The sequence below is a fragment of the Rana temporaria genome, chromosome 5 (genome assembly GCF_905171775.1).
Source record: "Rana temporaria chromosome 5, aRanTem1.1, whole genome shotgun sequence".
In the NCBI taxonomy this organism is placed as follows: Eukaryota; Metazoa; Chordata; class Amphibia; order Anura; family Ranidae; genus Rana; species Rana temporaria.
In genome coordinates, this window is record NC_053493.1 from 343,465,973 (window position 1) to 343,488,410 (window position 22,438).

A 22,438-nucleotide genomic window follows, 5' to 3' on the forward strand; every position below is an offset into this window, starting at 1 on the left:
CTAGCTACTGTACGCTACAGACGCCTGTCACTTCACAGATTTAACTGTCTCTAATTATCACTTACAACTCCCTCTTCTGATCACAGCTTGCAATTAATACTCTCTTCAGATTGCTCATTACTGCTCCCCAAGTGCTCCATCATACTGTTTCATTTATTAAACATCTGCTTTGTGTTTTCCAAGGCAAGTCCTTGTACAACTCAAGCACTTCCTCCATGTTTTATTAATTCTACTATCTTGTCCTTGTAGGAAATTAGACTTTCTAAAGAAAGTGTCAAGTTGGTTTATGAATACAGACCCTTAGTTCTTTATAAGTATTAACATTATGTTGTTTGTAGATGTGGTCTTTTTTTTTTATTAATTGTGAGATCAATTTCAGGGAGGTAAAAACTGGTCATGTGGTAAGAAACTTTCACTACTGTCTGTGTTAATCAGTTTTCTTTTTACTATGAGTAGTCATTATGGGTGAGGTTCATGTTTACCACTACCCGTACACAGAGGCGGCTCTAAGCTTTGTGAGGCCTTAGGCAAAACTTGACATGGGGCCCCATTCACACCCATGATGGGAAAAATAATTCAAGAACAAGAACTCTTCCCCACAACCCTGGCCGGTAGTTGTGGGGGTCTGCGGGCTGGGGGCTTATCGGAATCTGGAATCCCCAAGGTGGCCCCCAGATCCTGCTTTTTAATAACTAAGGAGCGGGGTGATGTCACCTGGTGAACCCGCCCCCTTGTGACGTCATTGACTGAGGGCATGCTGGGTCAGTGATGTCATAAGGGGTGGTGTCACTGATATTCACTGGTTGTTAGGGACGCTAACGGCCCCTCTCCTGAGTCAGGGTTCTTACTGCTGCCTGAGCACAGCAGCGGCAGCGTTAAGGTCCCCTGTCCCTCAAAACTGGGGTAATGCATTGGGTAAGTAAAGGCGGCCGTGAGGCCCCTGTGAGTGCGAGGCCTTAGGCGACCACCTAATTTGCCTAATTAAAGAGCCGCCTCTGCCCGTACACACTTCAAGAGTTGCAGTTTCAGTGCATTAAGTTCACAAACACATACTTTTTATTTTTTTTTTAAAAATAACTCTAATGCCGCGTACACACCATCACTTTATGTGATGAAAAAAAACGACACTTTCTGTGAAGTAAAAAATGACGTTTTTGAAACTTCAATTTTCAAAGACGAAGTTGCCTACACACCATCGTTTTCTCACAATGATCTTGCAAAGTGAGGTTACGTTCCACCACGTTTTACCATTGAAGCTTGCTTCATAAGTAGCTTCTGGGCATGCGTGGATGAAAAAACGTCTTAGAAAACAACGTTTTTTGCTACACACGGTCAATTTCTGTGAAGTAAAAAGTGCACTTTTGAAAAACGACACATAAAATTGAAGCATGCTTCAATTTTTTTTGGTCGTTTTTTACAAGACATAAAACGACGTTTTCCCCCACACACAGTCAATTAAAGTGACGTTTTTAAAAACGTCATTTTTTTTCATCACATAAAGTGATGGTGTGTACGCGGCATTAGAAGCGTCCATAACTGGGCTTTTGGAAACGCAAGTCCCCTCGCTATAAAAGGGTGAAGTCACATCAGCCATATTGACAATGGAATTGATTTACTGAACATTTGTTGGTTCAAAAAAACGGTCTGACATTCTGGCCCATCTCCGGATCAGCACTTTGCGCTAATGGCGGAGAGCGCTGATCAGAGTGTTCTGAAGGGGGGAGAACACCTTGCATGGTTAGTACAGTGGCTTCAACCGAAGCTGACAGTTTATTGGGTTCCACGAAAAGAACTGTAGTGTGTACCCAGCTTAAGACTGCATACTGCAAAATCTGGTGCAGCTTTGAATAGAAAACAATCAGCTTCCATTTTTTTTTTGTCAAAGCTTAATTGAACAAGCTGAAGTTACACAGTTGCACCAGATTTTGCACTCTCTAGTTTTAGTAAATCAACCCCAATGTGTTTTATATGTGATAGGGAACGTATAGAGGGTGCTTCTGACGAACTGCATAGGGCTTGTAGGCACTGACAGTTCTATTTAAGTAGATGTAAACCCTTAGAGCCCATTCACACCTTGGCGTTTTGTCGCCTGTAGCGCGACGCGCACAAACGCCAGAGGGACCAAAATACATGTAAGGCTATGGGCATGGTTCACATCTGCACGCTGATGCGCCTGACGCCCGTCGCCTGTAGCCAAAAAAAGTTCCGGACCCTTTTTTGTCGCGCAAATCGCGCGATTTGGGCGTATTTGAGCGTTTTTTGTTTCCCATTGAAATCAATGTAAAACGCCCGATACGCGCGTATAGCGCGACAACAAGCGTTTGTACAAGCGTTTTGACGCCTCTGCTGCTCAAATTGAATACAGGAAATGTAAAAAAAAGTACATAATCTCAAACAGGAAGTCCAAAAATCACCATTTTCCATAGGAGTATATCACACTGCAGCATGGATTCAGACATGGATGAAACCCTCTCCCTCCTAGACCCTGAAAAATTTATCAGGATGGTCAAGGAGCACCCCTGCCTTCATGACATTAAGCATCCATCTTACAGTCTGCGAACCGTTCGGAGGAGGGCATGGGACCAAATTGGCTCTCAGATTTACCAGAACTGGACCCAAATAACAGATAAGGATAAAAAAGGTAAACTCCTGCAAACAGTAAAATGAACATAAGTAGATGATATATATATTTTTTTTGGAAATTCAATGTTTGTCAACCCATGGTTTTTGACTTTTATCTACAGGTAAGACTATTTTGTAGGTATATTCTCAAGACTGTGACATTATGGCGGACACATCGTACACTTTTGACACAATTTTTAACGCCTTTCACATTTTTTGCACTAATGTGACTGGGAGGGAATTGCTTAATACTAGGGGGGTGAGGAAGGGAATGTGTACTCAATATAGTGTTCTAACAGTGGGGGAAGGGGGTTGACTGGGGGAGGTGACAGACCTGTGTCACTATTTGCAAGAGACACAGATCGGTCTCCTCTCTCCCTCACATGACGTTGTCATTTTGTTAGCCGCCAATGAGAAATGATCTCATCTGTTTACATATGAGATCATCTCTAATTGGCCGCACAGATTTTCTATCAAACGGTCACTCAAATGTGTCTTTCACAGTGTTCTGTCATTTGATGTGTCCAAGGTACACGGCCAGCACAGAAGTTCCCCGCTGGGCGCTCAGGAGCGCGAGTGGTGAACGAGGGAAGTGTCAGCCGTACAAATACGGACCACCACAGAAGTAGAAACACCCTGTGGCCGTATATGTGCTGACGGCCGTCTTGAAGTGGTTAAATAAAATATCTATTGCCACCACCTTTTGTAAGCACCTATGCTGCTGCACGAGTGCCAGATTTGGCCGTTTGCTAGCCTTTGTCCGGCCCTTTGGACACAACACCTTCCAATGTCATGACGCACTATCCCCCCCATTGACAACAACAATGGGGCACTGTACTGTAGTATTCACTGATAACAATGATGGTATACTATTCCACCTAGGAGGATTAGTATACCATCATTGTTATCAGTGAATAATACAGTACAGTGCCCCATTGGGGAGATACTCCCCTTCCTAGTAACCACCAACCCTAATGTTCCCACTGAGGCAGGACCCGTGAGTTGTTCTTCCCATCCTGACACTCTGACCCCGAATTTGATATCATAGGGATAATGCACCAAAAGTTAAAAAAATATAAAAATAAAATAAACATGAGACTTCTTAATACATAAATCAAATATTTTTATTTTATCACAACAGCATATTCACAAAAAAATAATAATGTTAATAATTAAATAGAATCCAGCTGCCATGGTACCTGTCCTGCAGGAGACATGAAATATGCTGCATACTGATCGCGGACATATGAACCCTGCCTGTTCCCACGGACACCAGTCCACTGAGCTCTTTCCAGAGTCTCAGAAACCGGCTCTTCAAAATCAAAGCCATCGCGCTGCCTCACAAAGTTGTGCAAGGCACACGCAGCTTTGACAGCAGTGACGGCATTCTGCATGTTTAACACTATGGGAGTGTGCAGGAGCCGCCACTTATTGGCAAGTATACCAAAAGCGCATTCCACTACTCGCCGTGCTCTGGTTAGGCGGTAGTTGAATACGCTCCTCTCCTCTGTTAAACTATGACCCGAATAAGGCCGTAGGAGATTTGTCCCCAAAGAAAAGGCCTCATCACCCACAAATACACTGGGTAGGGGAGGGCCATTTGTGCCTGGGAGTGGACTGCATTCTGGTAGGTCAAGACCATCTGTTCGCAGCATTTGACCAAAGGAAGAGTTCCCAAAGATAGTTGAGTCCGCGCTGCTGCCATATGACCCAATGTCTATGTATGTAAAACAATAGTTTGCATCAGCCACAGCCATCAATACAAATGAGAAGTATTTCTTGTAGTTGAAGAATTCGCTTCCACTTGTCATGGGCTTCACAATCCTAATGTGCTTCCCATCTATTGCTCCGACACAATTGGGAAAGTTGCAGCGTTGCCAGAATACCTCCGCAATCTGTGCCCATTCCTGTGCAGTAGGTTTCTTGAACACTACTTCCTGGAGAACCTCCCATATAGCAGAGCAGGTGTCACGTATGATGTAACTCGCTGTAGACTTGCCTATACGGAAGGTATAATGTAGACTTCCTAGAGACTGTCCAGTCGATAAATACCTACAAAGACAATAATATATATTATTTTATTTTGTTTTTGACAGTTAAAATGATAAAAAATAAGTGGAAGAGTATTCGTGACGCCTATACACGCTATATGAGACTAATAAGGAATACCAGAAGTGGATCGTCGGCATGTGCCCCGAAGGAATATATCCATGCGAAGGAATTGGAATTCCTTAGACCTTCATTGACTTTGGCGAGGTAAACTATTATCTGTACTAAGGACAGTAAACGAAATTGGTATACGTAAGTTATAATAACTCATTTATATTTTCAGCACTGAAAACAGCTGGGAGGAAGCAGCTCCAACCGCCCCTGTCGGGATGGATAGCTGCAGCATAAATTCTGCCGATCAGGCACTGGCGGGTCTGGAGCCGGAAAGCCAGTTGGCCACTTCGTCACAATCCACGACGGCAACACCTGTGGGAGAGGAGGAGTCCACACCAAGGCCGTTACCGCGTGTAGCTGCGAGAGGGATCAGAAGGAAGGCTCCGGATCCAGACCCCAATGTGAAACTAATGTTAGAGATAATGGCAGACATGAAAGAGAGAATGGGTACTAACCGTTCATACGGACACATGTCTGCCAAATGTCTGGGGGAGCTGATGGACAGGGTTCCGAAAAGGCTACAAGCTGATATGTTGGCAGGTACCATACGGTACATTGCCACATTCATACCACCAGAGGAACCCTACCAATCCCCAGAACCACCACCACCCTATGGTCCCTATGCTACCCACCCCCCGCAACATATGTCAGCACCACCACTTCCTCACTTCACAGCACCACCTTTTCCCAGCCACCTACCTCAACCCACACCACCTTACCCGACTCAGACGACAACACTTTCTACCCACCCTCATCTACCAACACCACCTTCTGCATACACTACTCATACTTCCACAACAGTTCCTGATTTTACGCACCTGCAGACGCAAACTTCTACCTACCCTCCTCAGACTACCCAAACACTTTCACCTTACACACACCCACAGACGACACCTTCTGCCTACCATCCTCCGACTTCCCAAACACTTCATCTGCCGACACAACCTCCTACTTATTACCCTTCTCGGACGACATCGACTTATTCTGATTACCCACACCTGCCTACACTCCCACCTTACAATCCCCAACCTACACCAACACCACCACCACCACCACCAGCAACACCACCTTCCCGTTGGCCGCATGCTAGTACGTCTACTTCCAACTGGTCACGTTTTGGCCAATCAATACATGCTGGCATGTCAGTGGATGACACAGGGGAATCCCCTAAAAGTTTCCAAAATCTTTAATTAATAAACTGTTCTATGAGCAACGTTTGCTTGATTTCTTTTTGTTGACAAAAATAAAAAAACACAAATTTGATGAATATAGTTTTTAATATTCCTCCGTGATGGACGAACACTGAACACAGTGCCTCATAGGACGCTGAATGTTCCGCCTATCACGGAACAGAAGATGTAGGAGGCACGGCTTTTGAAGAAACGTACGGCCACGATTCGCAAAGGTAAGGGCACGGTCTGATCATGTAAAGGGGCCGGTCTGGACATGTAATGGGGCAGGTCTGGCATGTAATGGGGCACAATCTGGCATGTAATGGGGCACAGTCTGTCATGTAATGGGGCTCAATCTGGCATGTAATGGGGCACAGTCTGGCATGTAATGGGGCACAGTCTGGCATGTAATGGGGCACAGTCTGGAATGTAATGGGGCACAGTCTGGAATGTAATGGGGCACAGTCTGGAATGTAATGGGGCACAGTCTGGCATGTAATGGGGCACAGTCTGGAATGTAATGGTGGCACCGTGAGGCGAGTCATGAATAGTTGGAAGGGGGTAGTCTTATACGGTGAGTATATCACAAAACCAACATTTTGGATGTAAAATTAGGGGGTCGTCTTACACACAGTGGTCTTATACCCCGGAAAATACGGTAGCTTTCTTTTGGGTTTTCTACATTTTTTTTTTATTTTTTTTTATGGGCACTAGAGCATCATTTTGGAAAATTTTAAAAAAAAAACATATATCAGCACAATAAATTTGACAAAGATTTTTAACCTTACCTCAGTGTGATGATAAGTCGCTCCACAGGGGGTATGGAATTGCGGAAAAAGGTGTCCATCCTCTGTAATCTACCGCTGAGCAGTTCAAGCAACTCATCGAAGCTGTTAATAAAAATAAATGGGGTTTTTAGTGGACATGGAAAGGTACAATGTCAAAAAGAATGAATACAGATACTTTTTACTAACCTTTTAATTGACATCCTGGTGTAGTCCAGAAATTTCTCCTCGTGCTCTCGGAGATCATTATAAAGGACCCAAAATTGGCCTGTCTCTTCCCGACCGGCAATAACAGGGTGGATCCAGTATCTCCGTGCCCTCTTCCTTCTCCTCTGTCCCTGGTATAGCATATACGAGGTGGCGGTGGCTGCTGCCAGCATACATGCCATCTCATCGTCGCTCATTTTCTCAGTGTGGAGTCGGAAGCACAATGATGACCCGGAAGAGGTATATTCACACAGGAAGAGGAAAAAAAAAATCCTAGGATAGCAACAAGTGATGTCAGGGATGATAATTTTTCCTATTGGATTATATGAAAAACGACGAGGTACAAAAACGTCGGAAGACGCTGTATGCAAACGCGCGCAAACGCGCATATACGCGCGACAAAACGCCGAAAAAAACGCTGATAAAATATTCCGGAAAACGCCGCTATTGCCTATGCCTAGGTGTGAATGCAGCCTTAGCCCTGGTTCACACCAGTGTGATTTGTCATGCGATTTGACAGTTTAAATCACATGACAAGTTGCACCCTATTCCTGGCAATGGAACCATTCAAATCGTTGCAACTCAAGTTTCAGCTACTTTGAAAAAGGATCCTGCACTATTTTGCAATTTCATTATGACTGGCATAGACTTCTGTTAAATGAGGTTGCAAGCCGCAATGAAATCGGAGGTCCAAATAACACTGATCTGTGGATTCAAAATCACGTTGATGTAGCCAGGGCCGTCTTTACCACAGGGCAAATGGGGCAGCTGCCCAGGGCCCTGTCACTGTTGGGGGCCCAAAGCAACCCCCTTTAAAAAAAAAAAAAAAAAAAAACTTTTTTTTTTTTTTTTTTTAGGGGTCCGGAGGTCCCCAGGGCCCCGGATGACAACCCCCCTTTTTTTATAAAAAAAAATCTTTTTTTATATATTTCTTTATTTCTTTTATTTTTTATATATATATATTATACATATATATAATTTATTATTATTATTATTATTATTATTATTATTATTAAAGGACCCAGAGGTCCCCAGGGCCCTGGATGGCAACCCCCCCTTTTTTATAATTTTTTTTCATATTATTTTATTTCTTTTTTTTTCTTTTTATTTCTTTTTTTATATATATATATATATTTTTTATTAAAGGGCTCAGAGGTCCCCAGGGCCGCATGTGGCAAACACCCTTTTTTATTTTGTTTTTATAAATATTTATTTTTATTTGTGTTTATATATATTTTTTATTTTTTTATTTTTTATTAAAGGGCCTAGAGGTCCCCAGGGCCCTGGATAGCAACCGCCCCCTTTTTTTTTAATAAATGTTTATTTTTTTATATATATATATTTTTTTTATTAAAGGGTCCAGAGGTCCCGGATGGCAACCCCCTTTTTTTTGTAATTTATTCTTATAAAAAAAAATTATTAAAGGGCCCAGAGGTCCCTAGGGCCCCGGATAGCTACACCCCTTTTTTTATATATTTTTTTTTTATTTCTTTTTTTTATTTCTTTTTAGGCGGCAGCACCCTCCCATCCCGGTTCTCTGCTCCAGGGGGCCCATGCCTGAAGCTGTGTAAGTGGTCCCATAATTCCTGATGGCGGCCCTGCCGCCCGTTAAGCCCCTGTAATGCCCACAAATCAGGCTGAAAATCATCAGCGGCACGCAGCCAGTGACAGTACTGCTTGCCTTCCCAGTGTTTTAAAATGTACAGCACCCCTGGCTTCCCTTTAGACGTGCACTTCTCCTTTCCTGCCACTGGGTGCTGCTTGTATATAAAAGTGAATTAGAATGTGATTTTATAACATCCCCAGTTTGCTCTTCCCGAGGCTGACTTCTTCATGTCCTGCTCCTCAAGGTATGTCACTGTTTGCTAATCTATATTGTAAATAGAAGTTTTCTGTAGAGTGTGCCCAAAGTCTTTATAATATTTGATGATTCACTGCAGGTCTGGTCAGTGTTTTAAAAAGTTCCTCTATTTTACACAAGGCATGGCATGGGTCACAGCACCGTCTGTCCATTCTGCTTTAGCTTTAGCGCCATGCCATGTGTAAAATAGAGGAACTCTTTAAATCACAGACCAGACTTGCAGTCCAGGCTGAGTAAGGCCTCAGAGCACATGGCATTACTGTCTGTATTTAACTGCTTGATGGGCTTATTTTGGGCCTGGCTGGTTCACATGTATGTGTTTTGGCGGCCCACATTTGCGCAGGCACAGCAGTCCATTCATTTGAATGGGCCGCCATGCCTGCGTTTCCTGCAAAGAAAAGCGCATGCCTCATGTAATAGGCTGCGCACACGGCACGCCTATGCCCATCAAGCACTGAAATACAGCACTGTCTGTCCATTCTGCTGTCTGCTGTGACTTATCTGCAGTTCCCGCACTGTCAAACTTGCTGCATTTTTAGACGTTTAGGTCACGCTTTTAAAAACACAGTGCGTTTGTGTGTGCAAGAACTGCAGGTAAGTAGCATGGTGCAAGAACTGCAGGTAAGTAGCATGGTGCAAGGACTGCAGGTAAGTAGCATGGTGCAGGAACTGCAGGTAAGTAGCATGGTGCAAAAGCAGAATGGATTTCAAGGCAACTGTATTTTTAAAATGCTGAATGCACCTTTTTTCTGCAGGAAACGAAGGCATGGCAGCCCATTCAAATCAATGGGCTGCTGTACCTGCACAAATGAGGACCGCCCAAAACATACATGTGAACCAGCCAGGCCCAAAATAAGCTGGAGGGGGGCCCAAAAAAAATGTTTGCCCAGGGCCCAAACCATATTAAAGACGGCCCTGGATGTAGCTAAATGTCATGTATTTAGCAATCTGCTGGGTATCTTAGATAATTGGGGGGTACTTTTTCTATCCTTTATTGACTCTTAATTGTTGCCCAGGGCCCAAACCATATTAAAGACGGCCCTGGATGTAGCTAAATGTCATGTATTTAGCAATCTGCTGGGTATCTTAGATAATTGGGGGGTACTTTTTCTATCCTTTATTGACTCTTAATTCCACTAATGTCCTGTAGTAAATTCCTGTCCACATGCTCTACAGTGATAATAGAATGCATATGTTTTTTTTTCACAGGACATATTTCCTAATCATTGTTGGCTGGAATAGTTTTTTCTATCACATGCCACTTTTAAAAGTGGTGACAAAAGTGGAATATGCTTGAGCAATGTGCATCACCATAGAAGCCTTTAGTTTCATATTAATTCAAAGTGGATGTAAACACGAACATTTTAATTATTTTTTTTTTGGCTGGCACAATGTATAGTATAGGATTTCAGATCATCTGTGCCCAGTCTTGTCACAAAGCGTTAATCCAGCTCTGAGCAATCCTCTTATCTTTTTTCAGTGAGATAAAACAAATAGAGAAAAACCAGTCCGATCTTCCCCCCTGCTGTGAGTGACAGGTGATTTACATATCTCATGCATGAGTCTGAGACAGGCATTTGTTTTTTAATTCTCTCCCTACTCCTTTCTTCTGCAGCTCTCCCAGGATTGGCTGTTCCACGCCTTAGCATGATTGGGCATGCTTAAGTCATGTGGTTACTTTTCTGGGTTTTGACTGGATGTTAGTGATCATAGCAGAATTTAGTGTAAGAAATACACAGGAGAACATGCATGCTGACAAGGGGGGTGTAGAGGAGGGCAGGGAGTCTACTGACATCACAACTGCACCCACCGAGCTCCGGACAACAGAACCATCCACAGAAACTGCAGTTGTTCGGGTCTCGTAACAGACAGAGGGGAGACAATTGACAGGTAAAGATACATGCAGGAGGCATGTATATCCTTATAGATAACCACTTTGACAGTAGTTTATAAAGGATGAGAGTGGGTTTACATCCACTTTAAGCAAAAGTTTTCATTAAAATAAAAGCTGGTGATGTTTAAAGGGGTTGTAAAGGTTTGTTTTTTATTTTCTAAATAGGTTCCTTTAAGCTAGTGCATTGTTGGTTCACTTACCTTTTTCTTCGATTTCCCTTCTAAATGTTTTTTTTCTTTGTCTGAAGTTCCCCCTTACTCTTTCTCCTTAGTAAGCTTGCCCCCATCATCTGAGCTGTTTTGGCTGGGGGTTAGTCTGCCAGAAGAGCTTACTGAGGAGGAACAGGAAGTGAGAAATTCAGACAAAGAAAACAAAGAAAAAAAACATTTAGAAGGCAAATTGAAGGAAAAGGTTAGTGAACCAACAATGCAATAGCTTAAAGGAACCTATTTAGAAAATTAAAAAACAAACCTGTACAACCCCTTTAAATAAAGGCCCTTGTTTGGACACTCCTGGGGTTGATTTACTAAAACTGGAGAACGCAAAATATGGCGCAGCTCTGCATAGAAACCAATCAGCTTCCAGGTTTTATTGTCAAAGCTTAATCGAACAAGCTGAAGCTAAAAGCTTATTGGCTACCATGCACAGATGCACCAGATTTTGCACTCTCCAGTAAATCAACTGCTCTGTGTTATGGCATGACAATGCTCTGAAAGGGGTAAGGGACATTGCTAAGGAACAGCTCCCAGGTTGTGGCCCTCAGACAGACTAGTGCAGATTGTAGCTGATCAAAGAAAGAATGGAATGAAGTACCAAATTAATAAGCAATTTAAGAAACAGGGACAGATAAAACATCAAGGCAGGCACCCTGGAACTACAAGTGGCAGAATAGCCTTGTCGCTGATCTATGTAATCACAGGTACCAGATCAGTAACCCCCCTTCTTTTCCTCATGGAGTGGCTGCTCTTGGCACTCCTGTCACAACTCAATTGGTTGATCAAAGAGCCCTGTGGCACCCAAATTCGGTTGAAGAAAAGCACTGGGATGAAAACTGAAAAATAGTATGTAATAACTTTGGGATGAAAACTGTAACAAGCTCTGTCATGTTACCATGGTTTTAGGAGTCCATGGAGTGATGTCCAAAATAATCAAAATCTACACAACAATGCCCAACAAAACTGTAACCTATAGAGAAATCCCCAGCCAGGTCCACTGAGTGCAGCCCAACACAGTCACTGACTATACCCGCTTGAGACCCAGCCTAAACAACCAAAACCAGGTACCCCCAAGATTCTCAAAAGAGAGTAAAATCTCCAAGATAACTCAGGCCTCGTACACACGACCGAGTTTCTTGGCAAAAACCAGCAAGAAACTTGCTGTTTTATTTTTTGCCGAGGAAACCAGTCATGTGTACACTTTTCGACGAGGAAACTGTCGAGGATCTCGTCGAGCCAAAAAGAGTGCGTGTCTTCTTTTTCCTCGACGGCAATGGAGAAATTTGGCTCGCCGAGATGCTCGACAGCCTAACAAGGAACTCGACGAGCAGTTTCTCGGTCGTGTGCATGAGGCTTCAGAAGCTGAGGGATTTCTCCAGGAGCAAAAATGATTATATCTAGACCCACTGAAGCCACCAAGAATCCTCACAGAGAAAATCTCCCCTGGCAAACTCAAGGCACTGGGCCTTGACAGTATCCTTCATGCTCTGTTGTTGAAGAAGTATTGTTCAGCCATAGGTGGGGGAGTGGGTGGATGGTGGTATTTTGGGCTCTTGTAGAACCACACCGCTGGGTGGTTAATGTGTTTTATTATTTCTTCTACTGGCTCAGTCAGTACAGGTATGTGCCTTACCTGTACACTGAATAGTGTCTTGTTATATCAAGTGTATGAATTGTTTTGTAGACATGTGCATTCGTTTTTCATCCGAATGCATTTTTGTCCGAATTTCAAGGATTTTTGCGCTCCTTTTAACAAACGATAACGAACGTGCAGAATCCGAAATCTGAAAGATCTGAAATAAAAAATGCTTTATTTTTGTTTCGTTGCAACAACAGTTCGATAAAGATAGAAGATTAGACATGACAGTGACAATAACAATCTGTGTCTATGGAACTTGCGGTCGAATGTGCCTAACCTAACTCTATTAGTCCAAGATTATTCGACATAGAGAGAAAAGATTTAACATTATAGAGACATGAAGATTAGACGAAGCAGCTAATAACATACGATCGCCACAAACGGACATTTATGGTCAAATGCTCCGCCCATAGGCTATAGAAGAATTCTAATGTTGGTTGACTAGTAACAATAATTAATAAATATAATTATTACTAGTCATACAACATTACAATTCTACTATAGCTTGTGGGCGGAGCATTCGACCAGAAATGTGCGATTGCGGCGCCGTACAGTTTAGCTGCTTCGTTGAATCTTCTTAGAACATTCAATGGACACCATAAACCTCCAATTGACAGATTCAACCTTAATTCAGATTTTCGGACAAATGCATTTTTTAATGAAACAAAATAATTAAAAAAGAATTCCGGGAGTAACTAAATAAATTTATTTTTCGGACGAAAACTAAATTCCGAAACAAAATATTTCAGTGTGCACATATCTATTGTTTTGTATTATTGTACAGTATCTCTCACAAAAGTGAGTACACCCCTCACAATTTTGTAAATATTTTATTATATCTTTTCATGTGACAACACTCAAGAAATTACACTTTGCTACAATGTAAAGTAGTAAGTGTACAGCTTGTATAACAGTGTAAATTTGCTGTTCCCTCAAAATAACTCAACACACAGCCATTAATGTCTAAACAGATGGCAACAAAAATGAGTACACCCCTAAGTGAAAATGTCCAAATTGGTCCCAAAATGTCAATATTTTGTGTGGCCACCATTATTTTCCAGCACTGCATTAACCCTCTTGGGCATGGAGTTCACCAGAGCTTTACAGGTTGCCACTGGAGTCCTCTTCCACAACTCCATGAAGACATTGCAGAGCTGGGGGATGTCAGAGACCTTGTGCTCCTCCACCTTCTGTTTGAGGATGCCCCACAGATGCTAAATAGGGTTTAGGTCTGGTGACATGCTTGGCCAGTCCATCACTTTTACCCTCAGGCTTCTTTAGCAAGGCAGTGTTCGTCTTGGAGGTGTGTTTGGGGTCATTATCCTGTTGGAATACTGTCCTGCGCCCCAGTTTCCAAAAGTAGGGGATCATGCTCTGCTTCAGTATGTCACAGTACATGTTGGCATTCATGGTTTCCTCAATGAACTGTAGCTCCCCAGTGTTGGCAGCACTCGACCATGACACTCCCACCACCATGCTTGACTGTAGGCAAGACACACTTGTCTTTGTACTTCTCACCTGGTTGTAGCTACACACGGTTGACACCATCTTAACCAAATAAATGTATCTTGGTCTCATCAGACCACAGGGCATGGTTCCAATAATCCATGTCCTTAGTCTGCTTGTCTTCAGCAAACTGTTTGCAGGCTTTCTTGTGCATCATCTTTAGAAGAGGCTTCCTTCTGGGACGATATCCATGCAGACCAATTTGATGCAGTTTGCAGCATATTGTCTAAGCACTGACAAGCTGACCCCCCACACCCTTAACCTCTGCTGGCAGCACTCATATGTCTATTTCCCAAAGACAATCTCTGGATATGATGCTGAGGACGTGCACTCAACTTCTTTGGTCGACCATGATGAGGCCTGTTCTGTTAAACCACTGTATGGTCTTGGCCACCATGCTGCAGCTCAGTTTCAGGGTCTTGGCAATCTTCTTATAGCCTAGGCCATCTATATGTAGAGCAACAATTCTTTCTTTTTTTCAGATCCTCAGAGAGTTCTTTGCCATGAGGTGCCATGTAGAACTTCCAGTGACCAGTATGAGAGAGTATGAGCGATAACACCAAATGTAACACACCTGCTCCCCTTTGAGACCTTGTAACATCAACAAGTCACATGACAATGTGGAAGGGAAAATGGCCAATTGTCCCAATTTGGGGTGTACTTTTTTTTGTTGCCAGCGGTTTAGACATTAATGACTGTGTGTTAAGTATTTTGAGGGGACAGCAAATTTACACTTTTATACAAGCTGTACACTTACTACTTTACACTGGAAAAAAGTTTCTTCAGTGTTGTCACATGAAAATATATAATAAAATATTTACAACAATGATAGGGGTGTAATCATTTTTGTGAGATACTGTATGTCCATTTTCAATAAAAAAAATCCCCAAAAAAGGTGCTGGGCCTCAGGAGGAGATCTGAAGCACTAGGTCCCAGGTGAAAACTTGATTCACATGTCCACAGGGGCAGATGCCATATATATTTGATTCCGCTGGAGTGATAGGAGGTTACATGGGTGCTAGAAAATCTTTCACAGGAATTGTAGAATTAGTAGGGAGGCCTTCCTTTTGGACCTCATACTTAAAGTGATACTAAAGTCAAATTGTTTTCATTAAAAATAACAAACATATGTATACTTACCTGCTCTGTGCAATGGATTTGCAAAGAGCAGCTTCAATCCTCCTCTTCTCTGGTCCCTCTTTTTGGTTCTCCTGGCCCCTCCCTCTTGTTGAGTGCCCCCACAGAAAACATCTTGCTATAGGGACACCTGACCCGAGACACAGCTCTCTGTGTCCATTTAGACATGGAGCTATGGCCCAGCCTGGCCCCACCCCCTTGTCTCTGCTCATTGGCTCACTGACTTTGCTTGACAGCAGGAGGAGCCAATAGCGCCAACCTATTCTCCTTTAAAGGGTTTACCCAAATAGTTTTTCCACAAAGATCTAATACTTGGGATTGAGATACTTGACATGCATATAATTTTTTTGGGATCACAACAGTCTCAGAAACACTAGTCGAGAGCAAGGCTATAGAAGTGGAGTAAGAATCAGATAGCATTACATCAGAATTGGAATTAAAAAATATTGCCAATTTCCTGGAATATATGCACCTGGTACTGAAATCCCCAAAAGTGTCATCATTAGCTTCATTCTCAGAACAAGCAACCCTGTCCTCTTTCTCAGAACAGTCAGTCCAGCCCGGTCCATTTCATCTTATGCTTAATTATCAGAGCAGTCATTCTAGTCCTCACAATCCATACATTTTGCTTAATATTTAGAAATAAAAGGCACATTCTTGGGGTCATCTATTGTATTTGATGGGCATTAGAAAGGCTGGAAGACGACGGATCAGGCTTCAACCTAGGAAATTTGGTCAGTGTTAGCATTATAGAACACTTGGTCTTAATGGATACCCAAGTATTCTAAAATAAATAAAAAAAGGCATGAGCAAGAAGCTAGAGGTGACTACCCTATGGACCTGGGGTCAATGTACAATGTAAGGTAAGACCCACAAGCCTTTAAGAACTTTTGTGCATCAACAGATTTTATAATAGAAGTACATGTCTTCATCTGGTGTGGATTGTAAATGGTATAAATACATGGTACACAACATGGCAGGTGAAAATAAGAAACTCCATTTATATCACACATGCACACACTACTTATTAATTTGTATATTATGGAGACCATAGTGACAATAAGGCATTTGTAGAGGTGTGTGCTGGAAGGCTGGCAATGGATTTTTCACTTCTTAAGTGAAAATGGTGAATCTCTTTAACTATAGATCTATTTACAGAATTCAGTAGATAGATAGATAGATAGATAGATAGATAGATAGATAGATAGATAGATAGATAGATAGACAGATCGATAGATAGATAGATAGATAGATAGATAGATAGATAGATAGATAGATAGATAGATAGACAGACAGACAGACAGACAGACAGATAGATAGATAGATAGATAGATAGATAGATAGATAGATAAAACAGGAATAAACATGAACAGCGACAAAACAAATGTCTGTCTCCCTTCCCGAGTAAATGTCTTTTTCTAAAATTCAGGCCTAGAATATTAAACACAGAATCTGCAGATATTGCAAAAGTACTATTTCAGCAACCTGGGTGATGTTTTCAGCCTGATGAATGTCAACTGAATTACAATCCTGTTCCTAAGAGATGCAGGTCTTTTTTATCTATAAACATGCTTTTCTTTCTGAGAAAAGCAGCAGTTTTGCAAATCAGTGGCCCCAATGTAATAAAGATCCTGTTCTCAGCAGCTGAGCACTTGTCAATCATTTACTGATAAAAACATGCAAATCACGGACTTGTCCTGCTTGCCACTCTTGGCCTAACTTTAATGATCTGGTGCTCAGAGCACAGCCTGTCAGCTCCTTTGGGAAATACTTAAGTGCAGAGGTAGGAAAGAAGAGGCCATTCATTTCCTATCTCACCCCTAATTCAAAGTACTTGCATATACATATTCCATAAATCAAGTTGACTTGGGATTACATTCTAAGGCCCTAAACAATTTTGCAAACGAAAAAAAATGCCTCGAGCAATCTCTACGGGATGATAAAATATCCTACTCGGTATAGTCATGAACATGGGTTTTCAGTAAGTTCTCAGCTTTAATAGGACATCTAAATAAGGCATTATCCCTCTATGATCCATTATAGGCCTTCAAAGTTCTTATTTCTATCTTCATCTGTTGTTATTAATATTATTATTGTTGTTATTGTTATACTCCAGGCTCAATAAAGGTTGCATTCATAAGTAGAATACAATATTTTCATGTGTCTGCATTTTCTTTTTTTTATGGTTGCCACATTTGGAAGATGAACCCTATAATGACAACATTCTGTTTTTGTGGGTTCCAGTTGGCAAACTAGCCATTACACTTGTCTCTGCTGATTTTTAAGTGAACCTGACCTGGCCTAAAAAGTGACAATGATAATAACAGCAGACACCGGGTAGCTGTGTTTTTCCACCCATGAATTCTAATCTCAGACTGTACACAGGGGTTTTCTCCAGATCAAGACAAAGGTAAGGTTTATTTATTTTTTTAATTCTCATTGCCAGGCTGTCATGTTAATTTAGTTAAAAGTATGCAGATCAGGAGGGTTGACTCCACTCTGGATTTAGTTGCTTTATACTTGTTCCAGATCAAGTATGAAATCCAAGGACAGGACAGAAATGAGCAATTTATAAGATGTCTGACCCTCTCCATGCTCCAGTGCTGCCCTCAAACATCCTCCTCTGTCCAATACCACCAACCTCTTTCAAGTTCAATGGTGCCCAGCAATATTACTACCACTGCTCAATATGACAGTTTCTTCAAGGCATCTGATTGTTAGGGTGGTGTGGCAGCCAGCTTCCTAACAATCATGATGCAACTTCCCCACCCATTAGGCTGTCAGCTGGGCATTACCTGCTGTCAGTTGAAATGTAAACAAAAGGGCAAGGGATGGATTACTGACATATGGCTATGTTTGCTCAATTGCATCAGTAATAATACCAACCTCTTTGTTGACATTTTATCTATCAGTGGGGAAATTCAACCAGCGAGTGTAGTGATAGGGAGTAGACAGGGAGTGCAGGTAATGGCATGCTTTTGTTTCGGAAGGTGATGGGCATCTTTATATGTGATTGATAAGGATCTGTTATGTACCCCATACTCATTCGCGCAGGAGAGGGCGGTATCAGGGTGCCCCCAAATTCTGATTAGTCCCCTGCCCCCAGACCCCCACAACCACAGAGCCAGGGTTGTGGGGATAAAGCCAATGACTTCATCAACATGAGGGAAAGATGCTTTGCCAGGGCCCTAGCAGGATATGCTCCTCATGTTGAGTCGTATTTAACATTCATGCCAGACACTCACCAAGGATAAGGGTCTAGTATGTATTTTTAGGAGTAACCCCTTATCTTTTATTTGTGTGTGGGATCCTCCATTAGCATCTCTACCAGACCCTCATCTAGGATAAGCAACTGGTATAGATGAAAGGAATCCCTGGCCGCTTTGCTTACAAACAGTTACAAGATTTGAAGTTGTTGAGTAGAGGTAGATGTATGATACCCTTCTTTAAAGAGTCATGTGAGTGCAAGTAACTGAAGTTGTCAAAAGAAGGTAATAACAATAACAAAGTAATGAGAAAAGAATAATGCCTATTCAAACGAAGGAGTTGTAGTAATGTGCAGTATAACAAATATTTTTACTGTATGCTACTGCAATGCATGTTAACACTTAAGGGGGTTGTAAAGGTAAACATTTGTTCCCTAGATAGCTTCCTTTACCTTAGTGCAGTCCTCCTTCACTTACCTCATCCTTCGATTTTGCTTTTAAATGTCCTTATTTGTTCTGAAAAAAAATCCTCACTTCCTGTTCTTCTGTCTGTAACTCCACACCGTAATGCAAGGCTTTCTCCCTGGTGTGGAGAAAGCTTCTTGGGAGGGAGGGGGCGAGCAGGAGTGTCAGGACGCCCACTAACACACAGCTCCTTTCTCTATCTGCATAGTAGAGAGTGTCCTGACTTGCCTGCTCGCCCCCTCCCTCCTCAAGAGGCTTTCTTCACACCAGGGAGAAAGCCTTGCATTACTGTGTGTAGTTACAGACAGAAGAACAGGAAGTGAGGATTTCTCAGAAGAAATAAGGACATTTAAAAGCAAAATCGAAGGATGAGGTAAGTGAAGGAGGACCGCACTAAGGTAAAGAAAGCTATTTAGGAATAAAAATGTTTACCTTTACAACCCCTTTAATATAATATGCATTACATTGCAATGCCATTAATTTTAATTAAGAATGGTACCCAAGTGCACTTGTACAGCTGCGAAGACAACAAAGTTAAATATCTATATTTTAGCCATGTGAATTGTGATGTGCTATATTGCTAAAAATGCTGCAGGCAGGTGTGCTTTTTAGTGCATTAAGAGTGCAATGCCAGCCCATTCAAAACAATAGGCTGGCTTTACAAAGCATGTCTTATTGCAAAAATGCAGTAAAGTATGTGCATTAACACAGTATAAATGGGCCCTAGTAAATCTCTCTAGCATGCATTATTTCTCCAAAGTGTAAATATCACATTACACTCTTTTATACAGTATGTTTACAGTCATAATCAATGCACAAATAAAGGTTAAACCTTTGCCTCTTAGCACGTGTCATTTGCCAATTTAAACATGATTCTAACTTTAAAAAAGCTGGCTTTTAATAGCAATCCCTTTATAATGTGATTTCCATGTTTTTGATAAAAGCCAGGAAACCTTCAGTTGAAATAAATATGTTGCTGACTTGGAATTAATCAGTACAAGCTCTTCCATTAGCACATCCTGCTTTTAGTTTATTTAAAACCCTCCATAATGTTTCAAGGACCCTCCGCTCCTACTCTGAATCCCTTACCTTCTGTACGCCTCAACTTAATTGTTTTTATTGACAAATTAAATGTTTTCCTTTACTCTAAGTGCATCTTAACCTGCAGTGAAGTATAGAGATTTCCTTGTTTTCACACTTTTAAACGCGTTACCTAAACAGCAACTATCAATCTACATGTCTTTGCCTTTATGAATTGTAATGTGGTCCATTCTATCTTGTATTCTAGTCATTTACAACAAAAAAAAGGTGTGATTGTGCGCTGCATGGAGCTGAGTTCTTGTTATTGGATAGCACTGAAGCACAGTGTTTAGTGTACTCCCTTAAGACCAAGTCAGCCACGTTCCCTTAACTTCCTTATCGCTCCATTCTTCCACTGGGCTTTCTCCTGCTTGCTGAGGAGTTACAATCAGCAGCATTGCTAATGAATTGAAATGCAGTTTCTTTTCTTCTTGAAACATTTCTCATACAAAACAGCTTCACTGCCCACCGTATCTCTGTCTCTTTTCGTGTTACTTCTCGCACACCAGGAAAAACAGCTAAAGTCGTAGCAGTGTTTCAATTTAACATTTGATGTGTTCCACTGAGTTCTGATGGAGGAGTCATTGGCCAGCACAGCAGTACGTCGCCAGAACAGAGTCACACAAAGAGCCTCGTCACAGGGGGACGTGGCACAATCAAGGCCTGATTATTGGGACAGAACCCCCTACACAGAGAATCTTCACTTTGAACAGGTCTCACTCAGAACCTCATTATCACCAATGCATTATGTGTAAAGAGAGGCATACTGAGTTGGAGCATTGATAAAAATTATGATATATAATACATATGTCAAAGTCCAGGATTAATCCAGTACCATGCACAGACTCACATACAATGAGCAATAATAGGCCATAGATGTGTAAGTGAGGGCTTGTAACTTGCCAAAGATAGTTAATCGAGAGGATGTTGTTATTGTGACATCCTAGATTTTTTTAGCATGAAAAAACAGAATAATAATAGGGATATTAGGGGCTACATTATGAATGTGGTACACAGCACACAAACGTATTATAAATCATATCAGCCAATAAAATAATTTTGTTATATATACCCATGAACACAGAACATGTTATATCAGTCCCAACTATGGTGGAAAGTCTGATGTCCCATTTGTTTACTAATTGAAGCAGGTGATTTGACTGCTCACTATCTCCAAGACATGAAAACGTGAGATAATGAGCTCCTTCTTTAGAAACTATCTTTATTGCACAGTCAAATTTAGAAATTCCCTTTGCTTTTCTTTGCATGTTCTACAAACATCCAAATAGGGAAGATCATAATACTTTATGGTTGCTCAAAACTGTCAAGGACAATAAAATATCTTGATTTCATTGAGGCATCTGTCTCTATATGGGCACACTAATACAGTCATATAACGTCTTCTAGTGTTATTGTTGGACAGAATACAAAAAATTCTACCTATTCTGTTTATGATGTTTGAGGAATCCCACCGAAATACATAAAGAACTTAGATGCACAATACAAATAGGGGATCTAGAAGGATTTTAACTGGCCATGATCACACACCCTATTTACTGTCTATAGGCAGCTTGCAATAGTACATCTACACTTACAACAGTAAATAGTTGCTGCTGTCTTTTCTGTCTAGGTCATGTGTTTCTTTGTTCCTTATTATGAAGTTGCTTGTTAAAGTAATGTACGTACTAAGGTTGAACTTGCTCTGCTTATGGATCTATGTAATTACTATCACTTGGATATTTATTCATGGTCACCGTGACAGAAGACTGTACTTCACTACTGCAATTATTTTGAAATATGGAACATTGCAATACTGTTGAAATTATCAATTGTATCCATCGTATGCAAATGGCATCAACATGCAAAACACATTTCAGAAGATTTTAATAGCAAAATGCACTAAAGCAGATTGAGTTACACTCACATATATAACAGAAATGTGCAAATCTCAGTTCTTCCTTTATTGTTAGATTAAAAGCTAGATATGTTTTGCAGTAAAGAATAGTCTCCATTAGTTAAGTGCATTTGCTGATTAAGAGGCAGGAATATATGAATGCTCTCAATCATGTCTTTTAAATTTAGCAATGCAATACATGTTTCCAGGAACATCTAGACATTCTATTAGAGGCTGTTTGTATTTTTTTTTAAATGAAATGTTCTATACTACATTTATTTAGACCATTTTTAGATGTAATGGAAGAAAACATAATTGCAATGCTAGTGAATTTCTTGTGTACCCTTGAAATGGGGTAGGTATTCCGCTAAGAAAGAGAACAGTACTTTAAAATAATTTATTTTTCCAACTTTCACAAAGTTACAGTGACATGTTCTGTCACATATACAATGTACAGCCACATATGCTGACAAGCAGCCCAAGTTTTAGTGCAAGTAATAATAAATCCAAACAATATAGTACTGTAGCAAGGCAGATGTTGCTTGTGAGGCCTGGATAAGTAAAGACTTAAAGTCCCCCCCCCCAAAAATAT

At 41.3% G+C, this 22,438-nt stretch overlaps 2 protein-coding genes across 2 annotated transcripts; one reads left to right on the forward strand and one right to left on the reverse strand.

Annotated features, from left to right (window-relative positions):
• Nucleotides 1–3,794: 3,794 nt before the first annotated feature.
• LOC120941307 (protein ALP1-like) lies at nucleotides 3,795–7,211 on the reverse strand. The gene is made up of 3 exons (XM_040354627.1): nucleotides 6,932–7,211; nucleotides 6,746–6,847; nucleotides 3,795–4,674 (listed from the first exon to the last, which is right to left on the reverse strand). Exons 1-3 carry the CDS (start codon nucleotides 7,144–7,146, stop codon nucleotides 3,795–3,797), a joined length of 1,197 nt encoding a protein of 398 aa, XP_040210561.1. The 5' UTR covers nucleotides 7,147–7,211.
• Nucleotides 4,642–6,005, forward strand: LOC120941175 (soluble scavenger receptor cysteine-rich domain-containing protein SSC5D-like). Its single transcript, XM_040354464.1, has 2 exons — nucleotides 4,642–4,878; nucleotides 4,955–6,005. The coding sequence occupies exons 1-2, from the start codon at nucleotides 4,724–4,726 to the stop codon at nucleotides 5,973–5,975; spliced, it is 1,176 nt and encodes a 391-aa protein (XP_040210398.1). The 5' UTR covers nucleotides 4,642–4,723; the 3' UTR covers nucleotides 5,976–6,005.
• Nucleotides 7,212–22,438: the final 15,227 nt, after the last annotated feature.